The sequence below is a fragment of the Molothrus ater genome, chromosome 15 (genome assembly GCF_012460135.2).
Source record: "Molothrus ater isolate BHLD 08-10-18 breed brown headed cowbird chromosome 15, BPBGC_Mater_1.1, whole genome shotgun sequence".
NCBI lineage: Eukaryota > Metazoa > Chordata > Aves > Passeriformes > Icteridae > Molothrus > Molothrus ater.
Window position 1 is genome coordinate 14,725,150 of NC_050492.2, and position 23,281 is coordinate 14,748,430.

The 23,281-nt window shown below is 46.0% G+C and overlaps 3 protein-coding genes across 3 annotated transcripts; all 3 read right to left on the minus strand.

Annotated features, from left to right (window-relative positions):
• Nucleotides 1–2,655: 2,655 nt before the first annotated feature.
• Nucleotides 2,656–6,820, minus strand: LOC118692302 (ovomucoid-like). The gene is given in 9 exon segments (XM_036392030.2): nucleotides 2,656–2,735; nucleotides 3,207–3,340; nucleotides 4,002–4,047; nucleotides 4,186–4,313; nucleotides 5,184–5,229; nucleotides 5,486–5,613; nucleotides 6,147–6,169; nucleotides 6,645–6,750; nucleotides 6,752–6,820. Coding segments are annotated over 9 exon segments (726 nt in total). The 3' UTR covers nucleotides 2,656–2,689.
• Nucleotides 6,821–12,198: 5,378 nt separating this feature from the next.
• On the minus strand, nucleotides 12,199–14,294 carry LOC118692304 (ovomucoid-like). Its single transcript, XM_036392032.2, has 4 exons — nucleotides 14,184–14,294; nucleotides 13,348–13,370; nucleotides 12,789–12,913; nucleotides 12,199–12,376 (listed from the first exon to the last, which is right to left on the minus strand). The coding sequence occupies exons 1-4, from the start codon at nucleotides 14,236–14,238 to the stop codon at nucleotides 12,331–12,333; spliced, it is 249 nt and encodes an 82-aa protein (XP_036247925.1). The 5' UTR covers nucleotides 14,239–14,294; the 3' UTR covers nucleotides 12,199–12,330.
• Nucleotides 14,295–16,052: 1,758 nt separating this feature from the next.
• On the minus strand, nucleotides 16,053–21,297 carry LOC118692303 (ovomucoid-like). Its single transcript, XM_036392031.2, is given in 9 exon segments — nucleotides 16,053–16,137; nucleotides 16,636–16,745; nucleotides 17,760–17,820; nucleotides 18,338–18,399; nucleotides 18,401–18,475; nucleotides 18,736–18,793; nucleotides 19,316–19,452; nucleotides 20,224–20,243; nucleotides 21,207–21,297. Coding segments are annotated over 9 exon segments (624 nt in total). The 5' UTR covers nucleotides 21,262–21,297; the 3' UTR covers nucleotides 16,053–16,091.
• Between the last annotated feature and the right edge of the window lie 1,984 nt (nucleotides 21,298–23,281).

A 23,281-nucleotide genomic window follows, 5' to 3' on the forward strand; every position in this document is an offset into this window, starting at 1 on the left:
TGTTAGGGCTCTGCTCCCACCGCAAGTGGCAGTGGTGGGAATTTGATGGGGAATTGGCAGATCCAAGCTCTATTTCCAGCTGAGGCTGTGCAAGGATTTGTGTTCAGGCACACCATTCGCCAAACACCTCTCCAGATAAGAATAAGCCTAAATTTTTAGTATGTTTTCCAAAGGAGGCAAGGCTTAGGAGAGGAATGTGTGTAGATATATCTGGGTTTCAGTTCCCCCACTGAATTTTGAATACACAACTAGTTGCAGCCAAATTTTACACAGGAGTGAAAAAAAAAATTATAAATAAAGATCACATTTCTATACATTTTTTCTAGCAACAGAGGAAAGATGCTACCAGCATGCCCAGCCAGTTTCTGCAGGAGAGCAACGCCATGGGTGCCCTACACCTGGGGAAGCAAACTGAAACCAGTTTGCAGCTTGCCAGACATTTTAAAATCCACACAGTGGCAGGGAAACCATGACTGACAGGCGAATCCTGGGCTGTCTATTAAGGGTGATCTCACGACGCAGCCTCTCTTGTAATTTAGTTATCAAACCCGTCAGCCGCAGCGCCATTCCCAGCCACGCTCAGTTCTGCCACTCACAGCACTCCTTGTTTGCCTTTTCTGCTCTCAGACGTCACCACAGCCTCGATGCCTCAGTCCCTTATCTGCCCAAACAATGTTTTGGTTGCTGCAGCACAGCTGGGCTGGCTCCAGCCTCAGCAAACACAGGCAGGGACCAACCCCTTCTGGGCTGAGCCGAGGAAAAGGCTGAATTTCCAGCCAGGAGGTAATTGTTATTGCCCCTTTCCACTTCTTGGTGACACCTGAGCAGGGAATTGGCAGCAAAGGTGGGGGAATTCTGTCCCCCTCAGGGGTAGGAGAAGGGCACTTGGACCTTGCTGTGCAGCCTCAGGGGTAGCTGGGCAGAGTCTTGCTGGTGTCAACCTGACTCCCAACCTGTGCTGGCCAATTTTTAGATTTAAATGCTACAAAACCTTTCATCTTCTAAAGTCCTTGCTAGAGGCTTGTGAGACAGCCACATATTCACCACTTGCCCCCATTTTGCTGCAGGTGAGCAGCTCTTCTTTGGGCTTTTCCAAAGCCTTCTGAGCAGCTATCTGACTTCCTCAGCCACAAACTACCTCTGAAGAGGAGGCTCACCATAAGACCTTGCCACTGAAGATCATTTCCTGCTATGGCCAGAACTCCACTGCTCTGTGGCCACTATGTGAGCCTCTTGTCCAACAAGGAATTATAAAACAATTCAACAAACACATCCAAACTGGCTACTTTTACTGTTCCTTAACTATTTTCTCAGACACACAAGCAGGTAATTAGTGAGGACTCTTGTGACTCTCCAATTTCTCTCTCTTTTCTTAGGAGCAGGCACAAAGGTATGATGTAATTTATCTTACCTGTAGTAACACCAAAAGAACTCATGAATATAAGAATTCCCATTCTTCTTCCTGCTCTCTATGCTGGCTCTAGGGAAGGACAAGTCTCTCACATTCTGGTGGGGAGCACCTACAAAATTCTTGGTCAAGAAATTATCTACTTCAGGAGAAAAGACCAAAAAAAGTGTCTTGAAAGTCACAGATTTTGTCCTAAATATCAGCCTTAGCAGCAGGTGTTCTTTTACATAACAAGAGAATGGGAGGTGGAGAAAGGATGAGGAAGGGAGTGTGTTAGCCATGGCACTTGGGATTTTTTTTTGCTTGTGTTGTTTGCATATTAACTCCTTGACTCACCCAAAAAGATGGCACATCATCACCAACAGTCATAGATGTCATTTTTCCTGCAGTGCACGCTTCAGGCTCCCACAAAGATGTTATCTTCACACCTTTTTTCCCCAGATAGAAAACACATTTGAGCTGCTAGCACATCTTCTTGCCCTTCTTTCCTGGAGTTAGAAAACCTAAAACCTTTTCCTGAAGGGTCCTCTGCCTCAAATACCACCAGTACAGCTTTTTAGGTCTCTTCTCCAAGAAGCTGAAAGCCTGAGCCCAGTCTAATTTCTCCTCAGGTTCTCATTAGGCTCATTACAGCCTTGCCTAGCTTGCTGCAATTTTCTGCTGATGGGCACAATCTCAATGGACACACCCTTCAAGGAAGCAGCAGTTCCTAAGTTTCTTCCCTATGAGATACCTCCTCCCTTTGCCATGAGCCTCCTTTTTACAATGCACCACCAGACCTGCCCCTTGCCCAGGTGTGACCAGATAAAGCTGATCACACCCCCTTTCACACTCCCCCAGGACCATCCCACCAGGCCAAGGCCCCTAAAAGGAACAGTTCCTCCAAGTTCCAGTGCTGTGACAAAGACAAATCCATTTACACCCTGCAAGACTTCAAAATTAGATTCAAAGTTGTGCTATTTTATAGCATTTTCTGATGGTTTGCATACAGAATGACCTTCTCTCTTGAGGGCTTGGGCTGGTGTTTTGCTCTTTACTGTGGTTTATTTCACCACTTTTCCTGCCTGGCAGAAAAGTACCCAAAAGCCTGAAGACCATTACCCCGCCTGGAAAACCAAACCAAAATCAAAAACCACTCCATGGCCAAGATTGTGGCTGCATTTAATTTATTGATCAATCAAAGCAGAGACTGATGCATAACAGTTGAGGGAGCAAGGAAGAGCATGTTTGATCGAAGAATTTGTGAGGGAAGTGTCATGTTGAAGGGTCCAGCTCCAGCGCTTAGCATTCTCCCTGGTGCCTGATGAACAGAGACCCAAGGCTGCGTCTGAAGAGAGAGAGGGAGACCAAAATTAGAGACATGGATCTCATTTTCATAGCCTAACTTTGCCCAAATAACCCAAATGCCATTGTGCTCTCCATGTCATAAAGTACTTCGCTTAATGTGCCACCTCTTTTCAGATTCCTCAAGTTACACTCTTTCATAGGTTGAGGAGATTTGGGACAAACCCCATAATTCTGGACACCTCCTACGGTCACACTTTCAATCACCCTGACAGGGAGGCAGCCAGCAATGCTATGAGCCTGCAAGCGGGGATCTGCTTTTAATTGCAAGGGGAGGAGGAGAAGACTCACTCAGGATCTGTGGTGCCTGGGGGGGAAGGGGGGTGGCAGAGGAGAGAGAGCGCTGGGAGAGGAACACGGGGCAGGGATGGGAGTTAACGGGAGCTCTGGGGCTCCCACCAGCTGCATGTGAGCTGCTCTGGTTCCCTGGGCACGTGGTGAGCCCTGCACTTACGAGACAGCGTTGCAGAACTGGCACTTGTTTGAGTAGGTCCTGCCGTCGGAGCCGCAGATGGGGCTGTACTCGGAGGTGCAGACCATGTTGCCGCCCTTCTGCTGGAAGCTGCCGCAGTCGATGTTGACATTTTGCTAATGGAACAAAAAACAGGGCTTAAAACGTCTGGTGCCTGTATTTTCCTACACAAGTGCTCTATGTTTGTTTTAGTATTTGTGATGTGGCAAAGCATGAAAGCACTTTTCAGGAGCTCTGAAAAGCTCTGCTGTTCCAGCGATCCTGCAGACTCAGAGAATGTGCTTGCCTGGAACAGCCTTGGAGTAGGGAGATGGTGGAGGCAAAAAAAGTCTAATAAATATTATTATAAGTAGTGGAACGACCATGCTGGTATTTCCAGGATGGCTCTCCCACTGTCTGCTCTGGTTCAGCAGGCAAGCAGAGGCAAGTGGACAGAAAGGGGGTGGTCACAAGCCCCAGTGCACCAAGTTCTCCCACCCAGGGAATCACTGCTACTAATACTGCTGCTGCATCAGTGATGCACCATCTCTTGCTCATCCAGTTTCATAGCAAATGAAGGTCTCAGCACCTTCTGCCTGCTGTTCCCAGATCAGAGAGGGGACCAAATATCTCAGCCATGGATTAGGTTCCATACCTGTTGACCCTGGCATAAGTATTTTCCTCAAGTCCTATCTCCAGGCCAAATGCACCAGGACAGTGGAGGCATTTCTATTATTCAGCCATGAATTTGTGTTGAAAAATGTAAGAGCAGTTAAGAGTGCAGATTTCTGGCTTTACCTGGAAGCACTCTCCGTAGGTCTGCAGGTTCACGTCCAGGCCGCTCCTTTGGGGGGAAAGCAAGTGGAGAATGAATGAGAACAGTGCAGCTGCTTCATGAACCAAGCTACCCCTTTATGCTCCAAATACCAAAAAGAGAAATACTGATCCAAAAACCCTGCCCTGCCCTGGGCCCTTCACTTACGCCACAGCAGTACAGAATTGGCACTTGTTCCTGTAGGTGATGCCATTGGTGCCGCAGATGGGGGAGTACTCCATGGTGCAGGGGATGTTGAAACCACTGCCAGGCTTCAGGAAACCAGTACAGTCGACCTGAAACAGTCCCAGAGCAGCATTTGAATCTCTGCTCCCCTTTGCAGCAGCCCTGTGTAATGGAGTGTGTTGCAAGAGACATCCTCCCCTCTACCCAGAGCTGCAAGATGAAAGGGGCTTCCAGCCACAGTGTGGTGGATTTGGGGGAGCACAGATGAAATACTGCCTGTGGGTACAGCATCAGTATCTGTTCTGAGGTGGGCTTCATCCCTCTCATCTTGGGCATTTTCCCCCTGAATGCCACAGTGAAGGATCCTTGCCCAAAATACCTCACACCTTACAAAAGTGGAGTTTACACTCAGCTCACTGCTCCTGCAATTACTCTGAGTGTATTGAAATGGGAGTCATTGTATTATGTGAAATTGCACAGCCAGAATGTTTCTTTACTCTCTCTCTCTCTCTCTAAACTAAAAATAGACATTCTTTGTCACTTCATGGTAGCTCCCTATACTGATACTAACTTTAACTTAACTTTGTGATAAACATTCTGATAGAATCAGTTTTTTTCTGTTACAAAATTATAGTTTAGTTGAAATTCAAACTTCTTCTGGGAATTTCTTAGCCACAACAAGCCTCTGAATGTAAATGTAAAGGGAAGTGTTTTCATAACACTGAATGAAACACTCTTGAAATCAATAAGCTTCCTTTCTAAACTCCGGTGTTACACAGAAGATCTTTTGCCTTTTAAAACTCACTGATTTTGGCAGTCCAAACAAAATGCAAATTAAATTTCCTGCCAATCTGAAATTCTTCATTTTCACCCCATTTCTGGGAGCTAGCAATTGTGTGGGTTCAGTACAGAAGGAATCCTAGGCTAGGTTTGTGTCTGGCTGTCACCCAGCAGGGGAAGGAACCAATCTCTGGCCATACCCTAACGCATCTTCCATCGTGTTTCTTGTCAAGGGCACGGTTGCGGCTGGAGGGAGAGAGGGAGAAGAAAAGCAGGGATTAATCTTTTCATGCCATGTTATCATCTCAATCATCAAGTCCCTCCACCCGTAAAGCCCCAGTAATTAATCAGATTCTGGAGCTTTGACACAGAAGATCCCGCGCATTAAGGAAGACAGAAACTTAAGAAAATTCCAGTCCACCCCATGATTAGTCACAACCCTAAGGGCTTCTGCCTGCTGCTTGAAGTGGCACTGTGGGTGATCAGGGGACTTTCTACTCACAAGAAGTCCCTGCAGAGAGAGCACTCGTTGGGGTAGGTGCGGCCATTGGTGCCACACACGGGGTCGTAGTTGCGGGGACAGACGACGCTCATGGTTTTTCCACCCGTCATGTAGGCAGCGCAGTTGGCCTGGGAAAGGGGACTCGTCATGTCTCCAAACAGACCGAAGGGTGCCCTTGCCCTAATCCTGGTTTTGCTGCACTGGGAGGCTACTGTGAGGAATCTCTATGGCTCCTCCATGGTGAAAGAAAATTTATATCGAGTATCTTACAGCATAATGAAAGCACCTCTCTGCTGTTAAAACTTAAAGTAATTTTGGCAAGAATTATGGGCAAAAATGATCATTCCTTGGGGAATCAAGACAGGGAAGATATTAGGCAGATATTCAATAGTCATATAGATTTTCTACTGGCACTCTGTGCTGTGCTGACTCGCATTCTACATTATTAATCGCTGTCTTTTTAATCATCAAAGTGCTAAATTATCTCTCTCTGACAAAGGTGTTTTCTTATGCTGGGAAAAGAGGTGCACTTAGGGGCACTTCTTTCCTATTCATTCTCTCTTTTTTTTTTCCCTCAAGCATTCCCTGACATATAGCGTGAGTATGAATTATTCATCTAGACTTAGAAATCAAGACTAAATGACAAAGATCTAATACTCACCCGTCTTTGAGCAACAGCAAGATCTACAATAAAAATAGAAATTACAAAATGTAAAAATTGTATTATGTCCTTCACTAAAATTCCGTTGGAATCATCAATTTCCCTACAGATCAGCCAAATACACCTTCTCATTACCAAGAAGTGATTATCCTCCCAAATGTTTCCTCTACTCCAAGTAAATGCAAAGTGATACACCAAGATTAAAAAAAAATCACTTATTTGTGAAACCAGAAATTTTGACTCACTAAACAAGAAATAGGACCCAAAATTTTATCCTTCTTCAGCTCCATAATCCCCACTAAGGCTCAAAAGCTTAAAGCATAGATCCCATGTGTTTGTCAGCACAAGGGCGAAGCCCATTGGAAAGAGAGGCCGCATATTCCCAAACTGTCGCATCCCCAAGAGGCTGCGCCCTCCTTCAGGATGCACAGAGACAGGGAAAGGATCAGGAGGTCCAGACCAGCATGGAGTGTAGCAAAAATGACAGAAATGACTTACCAGAAAGGCAGGCAAGAAGGACCAGCCCCAGAAGGGCAGCACAGTTGGCCATCTTCATGCTGGCGGTGGTGGTGGCGGCTGTTCCGTGTGGGTCGGTTGCCGGAGAGTCCGTGGATGGTTCTCAGCCTTCTCCCTCCCCAGTATTTAAATGCATCTGCCCGACCTTGTGAAGTCATCACCAGAAAGTAATTATTTGCTCTGTAAACTAAGAAAATTGTATCGATTACCAAGTTGAGCTCCAAAGAATACTTGTTTGTTAGAGAGATGCCCAGAAGAATTAAACAAAAATGTGAGCTACACCCAGCTTGTTAACAAAGGCGTCTTGCTATACAATGAGTGATTTGTACTTTCCAAACAGGAGCACTGTCTCAATAGCGGATGTTATGAAATGGAATATGGAAGTTGGGGAAGAGAAAAAAGAGCCCATTTGTTGGAAGTGTTTGACTTGTGCTCACCATATCACATATACTAGACAGGAACTGGGCTCTGGGAGACTTTCACGGTACAGCAGAGTGGGATGACAGGAGCATGGGACATTTTACTGACATCATATCTGGGGTCTGGCAAGCATCAGTGCACTTTAAAGATGCTGAAGTCTCAGCAAATCCCTCTCCACTCTCTCCTGTAATTTCCTGGTGCACTGGATTTCTCACCCACAGAAAGTCATCACAAGATAAAAGCATTACAAAAACCCCCAGAAGTTTATTAGACATTTCTGTGTAGGAGCAAGAGTTATTCATCTGCTGGCAGTGAGCACGAGTCTGATTAAGAAATTATGAGAATAAGTAGCCTTAAATCTGTACTGGGATAATGTTTCCTATTAATGGCAAGCAACTGGTATTCTGTGCAGGTGAAATGGGCTTGTTAATATCAAAGGCATTCCAGAAAAAATTCCAGTAACTGCAAACAGAAGGAAAGCTGTTAGGCTTCCCCCTTCTACCTCAATTATATGGCATTAAATTTAGAGTGTCAGCTGAGAGTCGTGTTTTAGGGAAGATAAGTGATAAATAATGTGCTAGGCTCTGCTAAGTGGCTCGACTCTATCGCAAGTGTATGGAAAAACAAATAGGGGATATTGCATAAAATAATAAATTTTTGATTTAAGGTAGTCACGGAAGGAAGTGACGGATGGAACTTGTTTGTGCTTCAGAAGAAGCCTAATTCATAAATGTGGCTTAAAGGCAGCCTGAGTTTTAAATAGAAAATCAGAATTGGTTTTCTTATTATCCTGGGAGATGTTCAACACTTGGCATGAGCAGATAAATCATAAAAATGTAGCTGAAAGTGTAAGGGAACCATAGTCACAGAATGGAGCTTGTGGGATTTGGCCTGTTTATATCAATGAAATCATTTTCCTGAAAAATAAATGAATAATGCTATTTGGATCTCTTTCACAAATATCACAAGTTGAAGGGTTCCTTTGAAAGTTGTTTCTGTCGCATTCTTAGCATCCTGAGCGTGTTGACTTTCAGATTCCTTGAACTGATTGTGAGCACATTTGGAAAGGAAGCGGTAGTCACGGAAGCATTAATATTGATTAATCTCCAGGGGCAGGAATGCCAAAGTCTGAAAACAAAGCTTCCTCAGAACTTGCACCAGCCACCAGTGGAGGTGCTGCTTGCCAGCCCCGTGGCTGGGGGGGCTCCAGGAGCAGAGTCTGTCTCCTCTTCAGCCCTGCCACCCAAACTCCCCCATACCCACCTCCAGATCCGGGATCCCCATTAGCAGAACTCTGCTGCTTCTCCTGCTGTTTTTCCTGCCAGGCTGGAGCCAGCAGGAGCTGTTGTGCCTGGCAGGTGTCTGCCAGGGAGCGGCATCGCTCTCATGTTGAGCCAGCACCTGCCCTTTCATTAGCCAGATCCTCTGGGAGATCCGCTCTGCCTCACGTGCTGCCCCGAGGGTCTTGGTGGCCATCCAAAAAGCTCTTCTCCTCCAGCAGCCCCTGCCACTTCCCAGGGTAGCAGGGAGAAAAAGAGAAACGAGGAAAGAGCCTTGCTGCAGGGTCTGGGAGAAGGGATGGGAGACAAAGGGCAGCGTGCAGGGCAGGGCAGGAGAGCTGCTGGGACAGGTGTGACAGGGGATTGCACAAGGAGCAGCAGGAAACAGGGGGAATGGGGCAGCAGTAATCACAGGAAAGCAGATGGACTGAAAGCAGGCATTAGGAGCAGTGAAAAACAGCAGTGCTCACAACAGTGAGCTTTGGGAAAGGTCATACACCTGTTGCAAATGGGAAGGGCAAAGTGAACCCACCTGCCCAAACCCCTGGGATGTGTGTGATGGTGCCAGACTGTTCTCAGTGGTGCCCAGTCACAGGACAAGGAGCAGTGCCCATAACCTAAAACACAGCAAGTTCCACCTCAACAGGAGGAGAAAATTCTTTCTATTGAGAGCTGCAGAGCACTGGAACAGCTGCCCAGGGAGGTGGTGGAGTCTCCCTGGAGTCATCCCAAACCCACTTGGCCATGCTCCTATGTCACCTGCTCCAGGTGTCCCTGCTTTGGCAGGGGGTTTGGACTGGAGGATCTCCAGAGATCACTTCCAACCCAAACTATCCTGTGATTCTGAGGTTCAGAAATACCATGATGGAGGGCTCAGTAAAGTGACTTTGAGATTATTTTAATGTTTCTACAGATTTGAGATCCATACAAAAGCTTAAATAAAACTCTGAAATAAAATGCTTCCTTCTATTTCAGACTCCTAGAGGGCAAACATTCAGGAGGGTTATGGCCACATAATTGGGATAAATGTTGGCCATCATATGAGTCCTCTTGTATTAAGGTAAATTTCCAATAACTCTGGGTTTCTAATCCAGCAGCATTTCTTCCCATAGCAGTGATAATTTCCTGGGAAGATTTTCCTCTGATCTTGAGACTTCCTACCTCAAGTAAATCCATAACCTACCACAACCTAAAAAATTCTTCACTGATGATGCTCCCTGCTTTGGTTTAAAACTTGCCGTAGGCTTCATCTGGCTACAAAGAGCAACAACAGGGTTTTTTTTTCCTTATTATAATTATTATTAAACACGAGGGTGGATGCGCGCACGCAGGATTTGCCGTCATGCCAGCAGCGGCATCCCTGCGCTCGCTCCGCTCTGCGGCCGCCGCGGGCAGCGAGAACAAAGGGGCTGCAGCCCGGGCAGGAGGAGGGAGCTCCCTGCGGCTCCCGGGGCTGAGGAACAACCGCAGGAGATCCCGGCCGAGCTGCTGTTCCCAGACCTCTGCACACGGGGGCAGAGCTGGATCTTCTATGAGAACAGAAATTCAATTTACAGCTCGCAAAGCCCCTGCCCTAAGCCGCACTCACCTATTATTTCTCCTTGTAGTTCAGCTATCTGATTGCTGCCTGAATATCTCCAGTCTTTTAAGCATAGATGATATCACGGGCAAGGGTGTCTGGAATAATTTGACTGTCTGGAAGCTGCATGCTAACAGCAGAAGGCTGAGGAGCCCAATCCCTCAGTGAACCTCAGCTCTGCCTCGCTGCAATAGCTCTGACACAGCCAGCCCCCCAAAACACCCATAATTAATTCACTTTTCAAACACAATTTTATTTTTCTCCACATCAAGTAAGAATGCAGTAATAAACCATTTCTCCTGACAGAAGCCACAGAGAGAAACTGCATTAACAGAAAGGTCTAGACCGGCCTGAGGTATATTTTGGCCAGCAACAAGTCAAACAATGCACAAAAATAGAAGGAATTATATGAAATAAAGCAGAACAAAATAAGTACATGCAATGTGTTAATCAGGTTGTGGGGTAATTGAATGGCATTTCCTGAATCCAAAACATCAGATAATAACATAAAGTGCTGAGGTACTGCTCAAAGAATTGTACCATAAAATACCTTGGCAGGCAGACAATGTTTCCTGCCTTGAATTTCCTGGAGGGAGAGTTAGATTAGTAATGGTGAGAGGATTTGTGCTGTTGTGGCAGGATTTTATTGAGAAGCAATAAAAAAAATTATTTCCAACGAGGTGCTCATAAAGGAGAATTCTCTTCCTCTCCATCTTAAGGAGCATCCAGGATGAGCTGCTGGGGCAGGAGGCTGCACTGGGGTCCTGCTCTGCCCTTGGTCACTCCTGAGCAATCGCAGAGGATTTATCATTTCTACTCACAGGAATTGCCCTTAATTGCCTGCTGGATTTTCCTGTTTAGCAGACATGCCCCTGCAAGAGGCCCCCTGAGCATCAGAGATCTCCAGCACGATCGGGAGCTCTGCTTGTCTCCAAGGCATCGCGGGCCATCCTCATCCTCCCCGCTGCTGCCCAAGGAAAAAATAACTGCTGCAGCTGCTGCTCTCCTACCCTGACTCCCACGCTCTGCAGAGGGGGAGAAGAAGGAGACTGAATGTGCCCCACACCCCCAGCACTGCCTCCCAGAGCCTCAATTTATCCTGGTCCCCAGAAATCACATCTGACACTGAAAAGCCTTCCTGCACACAGACAGGAGGGACATTCCAGCCCCAGGAAGGGAGTTGGCACTAAATGGTTGCAGAGAATCATGTCTTTTGGAAATAAATTGTCTCCTTTTAGAGAGCTGCTCTCTGCAGTCTCTGGGAAGTGACACATTGTCACTTAAGATCATTAACTATTTGACTGTGAGGCTGCTGCCTCTGCAGCACACGGCACTGGCAGCGCCTGGCTGTTAATGAATAATAAATTAACACCACGACTCTGAGCCCTTCCTCTCATCAGCCGAGGTTTCCAGAGGCCGGAGAATCTCAAAGGATCCTCTACAACCAGCAGCTAAGTGATGGGTGAGGTGCCCAGATGGGCTCGGTGCTTGCCAGCGTCCCCTGGACATCAGCTCTGTTGGCACTGGCTGCCCATGGGTTTTCTGCAGTGCCCCTCAGCAACGAACCGGCGTGGGCAGCCCAGAGGAAACACCCTGTGACATTGCTCTGGGGAGCAGAGCAGATTGCAAAAGGCTTTCTCTCAGCTACAGGTGAGTTTTCAATCCTGCTCGTGAGGTGGAGGCAGCTTGGAATGTGACCTTCCTCACATGTTCTCCTGCAGGTGTAAGAACTTAGGGATAACCCTGGAAACTGAAACAGGGATGAGCAGCTCATTGTGCCACCAAGACCCCTTCTGTGTGGCAGAACAGTGCCAGAACACCCCAATTACAAGTCTTGGGACTGTCTCTAATTATGTTTAGGTTTGCCCGGGGCCTCTTGGTGCTGCCAGGCTACAGAGTGAGGCTGGGTGAGGCTGCAGGTATTTGACAGCAGCAGCTGGGGAGGGAGGCAGCTCCTCTCAGCCAGGCTCCTCTCAGTGTCTGTCAGATCCCCTCAGAGCAGGAAATGGACAGCAGCACCGGGATGCATCTCCAGCCCAGGTTTTCTTTTGGAAAGCTGGATGAAGGCAGATGCCCACCAGAGCTGCCCATTGCTCTTGCAGTTGGGGTTGGTGTTTTTGTAGATCAGAACACCCTTCTCCCTCTCCCCTGCAATTTTCCCATTAATTCCCACACCCCAGGGTTGTTGCAGTGGTAAAATCGTGCAACCTGCTAGGTAAAGCCAGAATGAGACCAAAGGACAACATAAATGCTGGGTCTTTTTTTTTTTTATTATCAGAGGTTTCAGGGTTGATAAGAGGTTTTCAAGGGTCAGGGATTTAGGAAGTCATCTGCCATGGGGAACATTGTCAGGGACGGATGTTCTTTCTCAGCTGATCCTGTCAAGAGCTTAACAGGCTTCAAGAGACCTCAAGGCAAGAGCTCCACGGCTTCTCCTGCAGAGAAAGAAATCAGTAAGAAATCAGTACCTTGGAGACAGAACATCTGGGCTTTTACTGTTGGTCTGTCCCTCTGCACCACAGAGGAATTTCTGAACTCTATCCCACATATTTCCTTTTATTATTGACATATAAAGACAAGAAAAGTTCTTAATTTGAAAGACCAAATAGTCTGTAGGAAACAGACTTTGCTGAGAGAAAGCTCTTTTGCAAATCACTTAAGAGGAAAACAGAACACTATGTTGTCTCTTTATATGTGAAAGAAAGGAGTTCCTAGCAAACTCTCCCAAAAAAAAAACAAATGAAATAAAAGCACTTTACTTCTCCAGCCAGTGTCCAAGACTGATTAGCCAGTTTAAGCTAAATTAATTCACCACTGAGTAGGTGAAGGGATTTATTCCATACGTACAGGAAGGCATTGCAGAACGTGCATTTGTTGGGGTAGGTGACACCATCAGACCCACAGTGGGGGACATACTCCATGGTACACATATTCCTGATAGTCCTCTGGTTCCTGCAGTAGGCAGGTGCAGCCTGTATTCACAAAAAAAAAAAAAAAAAAAAAAAAAAAAAAGAACCAAAGCTTGGGTGAGAAAAGTGACATCAGGAGGCCCCACACACCCCTTGAGCTGCCCCCTTGCTGCCCAGATGCTGAGGAAAAGCCCAGGGACAGGGCAGGAGGCAGTGGAGTGCTGCCTCCAGCCATGCAGAGCCTGGGTAACCACTGCAAATGATGCTGCAGTAACTTTGACAACAACTTGGACATGAGCTGAATGCTGCCCTACTCGTTGAAGCTATCACCAGATGAAAATGGCAATTTCACCCGATAATATCTGTGGCAAATATTGCTCAGGCAGCTGGGTGTCTCAGGATTTTGAAAGGCTCCATCATGATGTGATTAGTAAAGATTTATACAGAAACTGCTTTAAGGAAAGAAAGGATGGAGAATAGAAAAATCTGTCCCTTACCTGCAGCGCATCAGTAGCTGGAACTAAAAAAAAAAAAAAAGAAGAACAAATGAAATATATTACAAATGCAATTCATAGATTCTGCTAAAATCTGAGAATGCATGCCCTGAATACATATCTTCCAACTCCCTGTGTGCTAGCAAATTATTCTTAGACAAAAGGAATTCCAGGCAAAATGTGTGCCATACTGTATGTTGATTCTGTAGTATTTTTATTTAATGAGGGTTACAGTCAAAATGGAAAAAGCTGTGTAAAATGAAAGAAGAGAAAGGCATTTTCTATGGTTCAAAGGATGGAACAGGACATGAACTCAAAGCAAAGCAAATTATTGAGGTAAAGAGGGACATTAAGCTGACAAGTACACAGAGGCAGCATCTTATATGCATTGCCAATATTATTTTTAAATAAGAATAGTATTTAGTGAGAAGTGAATTTATAAAGCTCCTACACCAATTCAGGCTCTCAAACTACACCTCGGTTCAGGATGACTACAAGAAATGTTCACTTTCATTCAGTAAAATTATTTGTGTTTCTGCAAGATTTCAGAGGTTAAGTACTGGTTGTCTGAGTCCCCGGGTTGCACCACGTTCATGTCACTTCTTTCATTATGCATAAACTAGCACTGAGAGTAGAGCTGTTCCCACAGTTGTTCTTACCCACTCAGTTCTGTTGCTAAAATATTACCCCATAAGTGATAGTCTCTGATGTCAAGTCTTTTCAACACTATCTTTCTAGGAGTAAATAAGTCCTTGCAGAACGGAGCTCTTTCCAGTCTGAGGATGTTTTTTTGTGGTTTTGAAGACAGCCAGCACGTACTCCAAGGCACAGCCACTCACCTGAGATGCAGAAAAGGGCCAGAGAGAGCAGAAGCAGCACGCCCGTGATCTTCATGGTGGCTGGATGAGCTGTGAGCAGCAGGGCTTGGCCTTTGCTCAGGAAACTCAACCTGGATTCTGTCCTCAGGTGCCAACCACGCTTATATGTATGCCTGCACCACTGGGGGGGTGTGTGTGTTTGTGCATGTTCATATTTGCCTTATCCACCCTTATCCTGGAGCAACATTTCCAGCCTTTTGTCTCGGTGGTAATAACAGTAGAGGTAAGCTGTGCTGGAAGCCAAGAGTGGTGTTTCTTCATCAACGGGAGTCACGCGAAGTTTAGATGTGTGAGATACACCCTCTGAGTCCTTATTTTAAGTGAAATATGTGACAGTTTCCTTCTGAAGGACCACAGAAAATTCCTGCAGGCAAAAGAGCCACTGTACAAACTGCTGTCAGATTTTCTGTGTGTTCACCTATCACTGCTTATTTTTGTGCAGTGCTTTTTCATGAGAAAAACATTGAATGAAATGCTTCCACAGCAGAAAGGTTCTCCTTTTATTTTTGTGCTTCACCCAAGTAAAACATCACTAAGTTATAGTGAAAGCAGGAAAACAATGAACCAGGAAGGCAAGCAAGAGGGCATCCCAGACACTGAAAGGAGTCCTGGAAAATGACAAGGGATGGAGAAACTTTTATGGGACTATGCAAAAAAAATTTACAATTGTTATTTCCCCTAAAAGCCATTAGCTTTGCAGTAATAGACTTTTAGTATGATGATGACAGAATGATTTGAGACCCTAGCATGGATCCTAGAAAATCTGAACCCAATCTGGATATCACTGCTTCATCCATCTGCCCATCTCTACATAAATCCTTTGTTTTACCACCAAAGCATTGCTTTTTGGGATAACCTCCATCAAGGAGAACAAGCACCCCTCGCCCTTTGATTCCCAGAAGAAATGCATGTGGGAGATATTACATTTTAGGAGGGATAAGCCCAATTTATTTATGCCTCTCTTGTGTGGATTAAAAAAAAAAAAAACCAAAACCCAATTCAATACTCAAACAGAACACAAAAGCAAAATAAATTTCAAGCACAATACGCCAATGACAGGTCACACTCTCAAGAAAGAGAAGGATACTTTGTCCTTGGATTTTGAAACACTGCTGAAATACTCCTTGGGCTGGGAGAGAACATTGTGTAATTGAAGACCGAGAGAAGACAAGTAGGCAGGAGTAGGCACCACACCTAGGAAGGCATTAATGTCAAAACGTTTGAAGGGTGTTAAAGGACGACTCCAGGATGAGAAAAATCTGGTCAGTTGGAGGACTCGGACAAATAGACAGAGACAATGCCCGTGTCTGAGCAATCTGGGCTGTGCCAGCAGGGTGCCCTTGAGAGAGCAGCACTTCAGGCGAGCACAGAGCCAGGGATCAGCTCTGGGCAGTGACACCAAGGGGTGACCGGACTTTGCTGACAAGGAAAATGCACCAGGAACACCTGGGGAGGGACCCTCCTGTGTCATCACTTCAGCCCTGTCCAGTGTCAAACATTAAAGGGTCTGAGCACTAATGCAGGGACATTATTGTCATTTATGTGCAAAGACACACAGCTCTGGGTTGGAGCATCTGTATTTGATTTTCTGCCCTTTTAGGAGAGGGAGGGGAGCAAGATTATGTTCTTGTTCTATCCCAGAGCTTTGAGCACGTAACTTATTCTGCTCAGTATCATCATCCAACAAATCAAGGCAATGTTTCATGAGACAACACATGAAAGAAGACAGGGAAATGTTGCTGATTTAGTTTATTGAGAAAGAAAATCAGGAGTGAGCTGAGTTTCCCAGAAGGTGAGATGAACTGAGGTCAGATCTTTATCTGGGATTTTCCAGTGGGGATCCTGTGGTGAATTCTCTTGGCACGATACTCAGCACTTCCCAAAATGGCTTAAAGTGATTGTCCCATTGCTGTCCCTGAAAGTAAGGAGAGGAAAGAATGAATTAAACACAGAGTCCTGCCTGCTATAATCTGTCTTTTTGATGGCTCCTAGAGATGGTGTCAGATGGGATCCTGCCCCAGAGCCAAGGAACTTGCGGACTCGTAATCCCATTTGCTATTTGATTATTAAGACATGAGTGAAACAATTTAACCCATTCTTAAGACTGAAAATATCTGTGGGGAAACTATAGTGGAATTTCAAAAGGAAAGGAATTTCATTTCCTTTGCAACATGCAAGAAGAATTCCATTTAGGTTAAATGCTCTTCAAACCATTCACACTAACAAAGCAGCCGTAGCATTTTTTATGCTCTAATGAAAAAAATAAATGAATGCTTGACACGGTGGCTGGCATTCCCTCCTGCCCCAAATCCCTAAACAATAGTATCCAGCAAACAAAAAAAGCAGTAACTGTGCAAACTTGTGCCCACATAAGGCAACTGATAAAACAGACATCACTGATATTTGTACATACACGACTGCGTTGCAGAAGATACACTTATTGTTGTATGTTGTGTTGTCAGAGCCACAGAGAGGCATGTAGTCCAGTGAGCAGACAGGTTTGGGGTAGTCACTGCAGTCAACCTGTAAAAAATAAATAAAAATAAAAGACTCTGATGTGGAGGAGTCAGTAGCACAAGAGCTTGAACCCTGAGCTAGAGCTGCAGTGCTGATGATACTAATCTCACCAAAAGTAATTAACTTCCTCGCACATCTGATATAAACTGAGGTGTCAGTTTCTCCCATGCCAGGAGAATTTAATAATATAAAAATAGATCATAATTTCCTGTTTGAAGAGATGCATATCATAACCTGGTCATGGCATTTCCAAGCAGCAGCAGTTCACTCGGTGAAGGTGCCGTGCTCTGTGTTCCCAAGCTGGCCAGGAAATTAAATGGAGAAACACTGGTGTCTGGGGAAATGGAGTGCTGATCCTCTATAAAGTTCCACCATCCCTCCTGGAGTCTTAAAACTGGAAGATCAGCACGTGGCTGGATACTGCAAGAGTGGGATTCTGTTTCCTGGAGCAATGAGTGCTGCACTTGCTGAGGAGCATTGTAGGGCTAAAAATGTGTCTGGGTGCAGGAAGAGGCTGAGGAATTTTATGGAGGAGAAATCTATCAAGGCTTAGTGACTGCACAGAAATCACTCCCAGCTGAGGTCCTCCACCTGAAAACAGCTGGAGTTTGGAAGGGTAGAAGTCACTTTTCTCTACATTCTGCACTCTCACTCTGTCCTACACAATGCTCACAACCCCTGCCAACAGCAGGCTCTGTACCAAGTTACCAGGGGCTAGATGGAGCATTGGTCTGACCCCAAAAGCCATTCTCTCTTCCTATTCACAGTTCTGCCCTGATGGATTATTTCTACTATTCTTTTACTCATCCCTTCCTGAGCAGTAACCTGTTCCTTTCCTGGCATTGACACAAATAACATTTATTATGTGTAGAGAAAGCAAAATCTCTCCTGTTCTGCAGCACAGCAGCTGTTTCACTTCTGCAGGACACTGCTGGTCTGGGGGCTGCTGCAGACACTGGGAGTGCTTCCCCTGACAGCAGCAGGACCAAAACCCAGCCCCTGATCACCCAATTCACTTACTGTGACAACTTCCTTCTTACATTCACCATCAGCCTTCTTGCCAATGCTGGTTCCAGCCTCCCTGGGAAGGGAAGAGACCTGCATTAGGGAGCTCTGCAAGCAACCTGTTCTGCTGAGCCCCATCACCCAGCAATGCTGAGCAGCCTCAAGCACAACATGTGGGATACAGGAGGCACCGGCTGAGGTTGTGCCCATGTGGCTCCAGGGACCAGCTCAGGTGGTGCCACTGCCTGCCAGAGAGCTGGTTTATAGCAAGATGTGAGGGACAGGGGTCAGGATGGATGAGGAGACAGGCTGTGGGACAATGTCAATGCCCCCTGGGTGAGTTGTTGTCCTCTGCAAGGCGGCATCTGCCACACAGACCCTTCTAACTTAGTTAAGAGCAGCATCCTGTCCTGTGTGAGATCCCCACCCAGCCCTCCCCTTCTCTGCCTAGACCAAAGGCACGGCTCTCCTTCTAATGATAGAGGACAACCAGGTTTAGTCAGGAGGAAAAGAGGAGGTCTTGGTAGAAGTCCTGCTGTCCAAAAGAGCAGTTCCAGGAGCAGCAGCCCCAGGTCCCTGTGCTCAGTACTCACAGGCTCCGGGCGCAGAGCAGGCACTCGTTGTCGTAGGTGACCCAGTCGGTCCCGCAGACAGGGGCTGATGTCTTTGCTGCACATCAGCACCACTTTGCCCTCCTCACTGGTTGAGTTGGGGTACCTGCTGCAATCCACCTGGTGAGGGAGCAAACAAAGCCCTGGTGAAGGCCTTGCTGACAGCACACAAGTGGATCTGGTGTGTCTGCCTGGCCACACAGGACAGCACCACAGAGGGAGAAAAGCTTTTCTGTCAGTCACCGTGATGACACTTCACTTGGAGGTGACCACTGCAAGATTCTGGCAGCCCATCTGTGTTCTTGTTTAGGGTTTGAATTATTTCAATTAGCCACTCAGAAGCAGGACACACGCCTTGTTTTGCCCTTGGTTTAACTTACAGGGGCAACTTCCTTGCACTCTCCATCGTGGTCTTTGCTGACATTGGTTCCATATTCTCTGCAGAGGGAAAGACAAATGTTAGGAAGTTCAGTAAAGATGTCTTGCTACATCCTAAGTTCTAGAATTAATACAAGGGAAAACTGACTCTCTCAGTCAGTTTATATCTGTATTTTTTTTAATATCTGTATTTGAGAAGGTAGAGCCACCCTCCCTCATCAGCTGAGTAGCTGGCAGGGATGTAAAACCCTGGGAAGCTTTAGGACCATTTTGGGCAGCTCTGAGCAGAGCATCTCTATCCTATTGCTGTGATGAGATGTGCTCTCAGAGCCATCACCTGGCCATTCCTTGAGACAGAGAAGAAAAAACCTGAGTAAATTACAGAAGCAAAAGAAAGACACAGTGACTAAAGCTCTGCCTGAGCGCCGTGCCGCGATAGCCACGCTCATTTTGAAGGAATTGACACAGGTGACGCGTGACAGATTGGTGAGCTGTGGTGCTGCCAGGAGCTCTGAGCTGTGCTGCCTGGGGTCCCCACGCTGTCCCCACGCTGTCCCCACATTGTCCCCAAGCAGAACGTACACGTTGTAGGCACAGAGCTGGCACTCGTTGCCGTAGGTGACGCCGTCGGAGCCGCAGATGGGGCTGACGGCCTCGCTGCAGACCAGCACCTCTTTGCCCTCCTCGTTTGTGGTGTTGGGATAGGTACTGCAGTCCACCTGCCACAGGAATCACAGCAACAGGATGAGAAGACCTGAGACATTCAAAACTCTCATTTTTGTGTGGGACACTGAGCTGGTACAACCAGTCCTCGCTGCCACAGCACGAACTTCTGCTGTGGGTCCCTCAGGAGAATCCTTCCTGCAGAGATGTCCCCAAAGAGCAGGAGAAGAGGAGGAGGAGGGAACAGCTATAACCATGCAGCCCCTTGGATGGGATAAACCAGTGCTGGTCTCTCGTGCTCACTTGACATGATTTTATAAAGGCTCTCCATTGGTCCCTAGATCTTCTATTCTTGTGGCCCCTCCACTGCACTTGTGGTCTTTTTCATTCTTAATACACTGATCATGGGTTTTTTTCAGAGGACCAAGACTAATGACCTGTGAGGAAGCAGATCAGCTCAGAGTATTTTAGTATTTCAGTAGGTTGCCCTCAGGTAGGTTCTGATACCAGTCTATTGCTTTAATTTAGAACCAGCTATATATTTTCAGCTTAAATAAAAAAAGCTTAGACCAGTCTAAAGTTGCTGAAAAATTAATTAATCCAAAAACATTGTATCATTACTACTAAAACATTATTAACATACAGCATAGATGTACGGCCAAGGGCAGTATAATTTAATGTTTTACACTGTAGGATCTGATTACAGTGACCTGAGTGTGACACTTGGGTGAAAAACAGCTGAGCACCTACAGGCTGGAGGATTTTCCCATTCCTTTGGCTATATCTTTTTTAGGCCACATACTTACAGAAAGAAATCTTCCACTTACCTCAATCCCAAAGACAGTATCTGGAAAAGAAAAGAGAGGCAGAAAGTATGAACAAAAGCCAATGTGATAAGACCTCAATTAAAGCTGGAAATATGGATATAAAATTCCTGTGTGCAGGACCAAGCTGAATGATTTCCAGTGATTGTTTTTTGAACTAAATAAACTATGTATGATTTTTTTTTCTATGTTGATAAGCATAATAGCATTGCTTATTGCTGGCTATGATGAAACACCTTTTTGAATAGCTTTGTTCTTTTTTTTGTTCTGAGACATGTAGATTTATTAATTGAAAACAGAAGAGCTTTTCCTTCCTTATCTTTTTACATATCCGTTTTGACCCTAAAGCGCTGCTGTTATGTATCTGGAAATACACCTGAATCAACAGAGACAAATGCAAATAGTCACCTACAGGATAAGCAAATACATACAGCATCTGTTGACAGAAATATGCATTTGAAAGAAGGCGAGTGTGAAAAAAATATCTTTGGCTTTGTAGTTTCATCAGCTGTGAATATGCAGTGAGAACATCAGAGTCTGGCTTGTTTTCATCTCTTGCTGTTCCATTAGCAGAAAGAGCATTGCAGGAAATTTGCCAGGGCCTTGCAGAGAACTTGCTTGTGCCATTACAATATTTTCCTTACTAGTTACCAGAGGTCTGACCCCCTTCTCATGGCCTTACTTCAAGTATTCATCCATTTGCTGTAATTGTACAAGTCTAAGCAGTGTAATGGTGTGAGAACATCAGTGTACAAAGTGTAACAGCACGAGTTGCCAGCACAGAACTCCACTTGCTGTTATTTATATTTATGACAAACCATCAGCTACAGCAGCGAGCCACCGAGACCATCCTGAAATACACTCCTGCAACCTGCACCATGCCAACCGAGGCAGCAGAGCCCTCTGAAGGAGATTTTCTCTCTTTGAATCCTCTGCCTCACCCTTTTGAGGACAGCCAGGGCTCAGCCGCCTGGAGAGTCACTCACCTGGGGCGCAGCAAAGCGCGAAGGAGAGGAGCACCAGAATTCCTGCCGTGGTCATGCTGGAGGTGCTGGAGTCTGCAAGCTGCTGCTCCCACTCTGCTCAGAGATGGTCCCTCCAGGGCTGCCTGCAAATATATACAAATGCAATGTCTAAACTGTTCAACTGTAACATAAAACAACCTGCAGAATCTGTCACCAGCACAATGAGGCCGAGAATATTTATGGAGGTCTTGACTTTTTGGGTAATGGTCTGAGCCTGACAGGCAATTGATTTTGGCTGGACACCTGGTTAATAGATCAAGACAAGTATCACAAGTTCTGAGTGGTCAAAAGAAAACAAACAGCCTTTTGGACAAAAGAAACCTCTTTGGGATTCTGGTGGAAATGTAAGGAGCACAAGATATTGAGGGGAGTAAAGAGCAGGCCACTGATTTGTCTCTTGCAGAGCAACATCTCCCATCAGGGAGCAGCTTCTGCAGTACCACCCTGCCTGCACACCAGGCTGAGTCTCTGCTTTCCTTTCTGGTTTTCAGTGGGTTTTTCTCCCCAGATTCCCAGATAATCACTTCTAGGTACAAACACAGGTCAGGTGTGGCTTTGCCATCAGCAGCACCAGTTAAGCTTTGTCAGGCAAGTCTGGCAGGACTGTGTCCAACCTGTGAATCCAAAGATTTTTAGCACCAGTTTTAGTAAAGCCAAGGCTTCATGACAGGTTCACTGCCTGGGTATAGAAGAGCTCAGTAGAAGACTTGAAAGCAGCTTAAAAATCTGTCAAATGCCACTAAAAATGTCACTTGAACCTTAGCAACAGGGAGCACTTATTTACAGACCCAGTCCCAGTTAAACACATGGATTCAGGGTGTTCTGCCAAGCCAGCTGAAGAACAAAAGACACTGAGGGTTTGGGAACCTATTTACATTGCACCAGCTACACCTGAAAGTACAGTAGGTCCTTTCCTCTTGCAGATATTTTAGAAAATGATACTTAAAATATAGAATCTGTCCCCATTTCCCTGTCTGTCTCACACCACCAGCCTTTGTGTCATCTCCAAATTGCTCCTGCCTAGGAGCAGGTCTGCACCTCTGCTGTTTTAGTAGCTGTAATTTTACAGGAGTGGGTTCTGCCTGTAACCTGTTCCCCATCCCTTTCACAGGTTCAAAATGACAAGGGCACTTGGGGTTTTTGGGGGGTCATGGGAGCTAAGCATTGTGCTTAGGGTAGACTTCAGAACTATGGGAGGTGCAGAGCAAAAGGTGCTTTACAGGTGCTGCCTTTAATGAACCAGGCACCACCCATAAGACAAATGAAATTCATCTGAAATCACTGAAATTCACCCCAAGCAAATGTGTTGTTGTCTGATCCACCACAGTAGTCTAAAGGGCATATTTTGATGCTCACATGGATATATTGGATAGTGCATGGAATCACCTCTCCTGGCATGCCCAGAAGGCCACAGCAAGGCTGTGTGGATATGCAGGTCACATTTTCACATCCAAGAGATGAGATTGTTCACAGGGAGAAGCATCGAAATAATTATGCTGCTGTGATTGTTTCTATAAATTACAGGGAGCATGCATGAATATTTCAGACAGATTTGGCACATCTTCAGGATATATTGCCCTGATGTGTCTTGTGAGCAGCATCTCGGAAGCCAAACACTTTTCCCTGAGCATGTGCAGGAGTTACTGAAGCTGCTCCCTACATGTCACAGTTGCTGATTTTTCCTGTGCAGAGTTGGAGGGGGCCACATCTTTCTGGGTTAAATATGGACTTTGCCTCCTCCAGCCAAGACCTCTCCAAACCACCCTCACCAGCCTTCACAGCCCCAGCCCTGGACAGTGCTGTCCTTTGGGCAAGCCCAGCCTCTCCTGATGAGTGGAGAGCATTTTCCTGCCAAAGTCTGGCGCGTGTTACACCACAGAAAAATTTTCCACTTCAACTCCTGGGTTCAGCTCTAGGTCTGGCACTGGCCCCAGGCAACTCAGATTTTCTCTGACCACCACAATGCCTGTTGGATGTCCAGCAGATCCTTTCTTTCTCTCCCTCACCTACAGACACTTCAGGGAGACTCAAGCTGC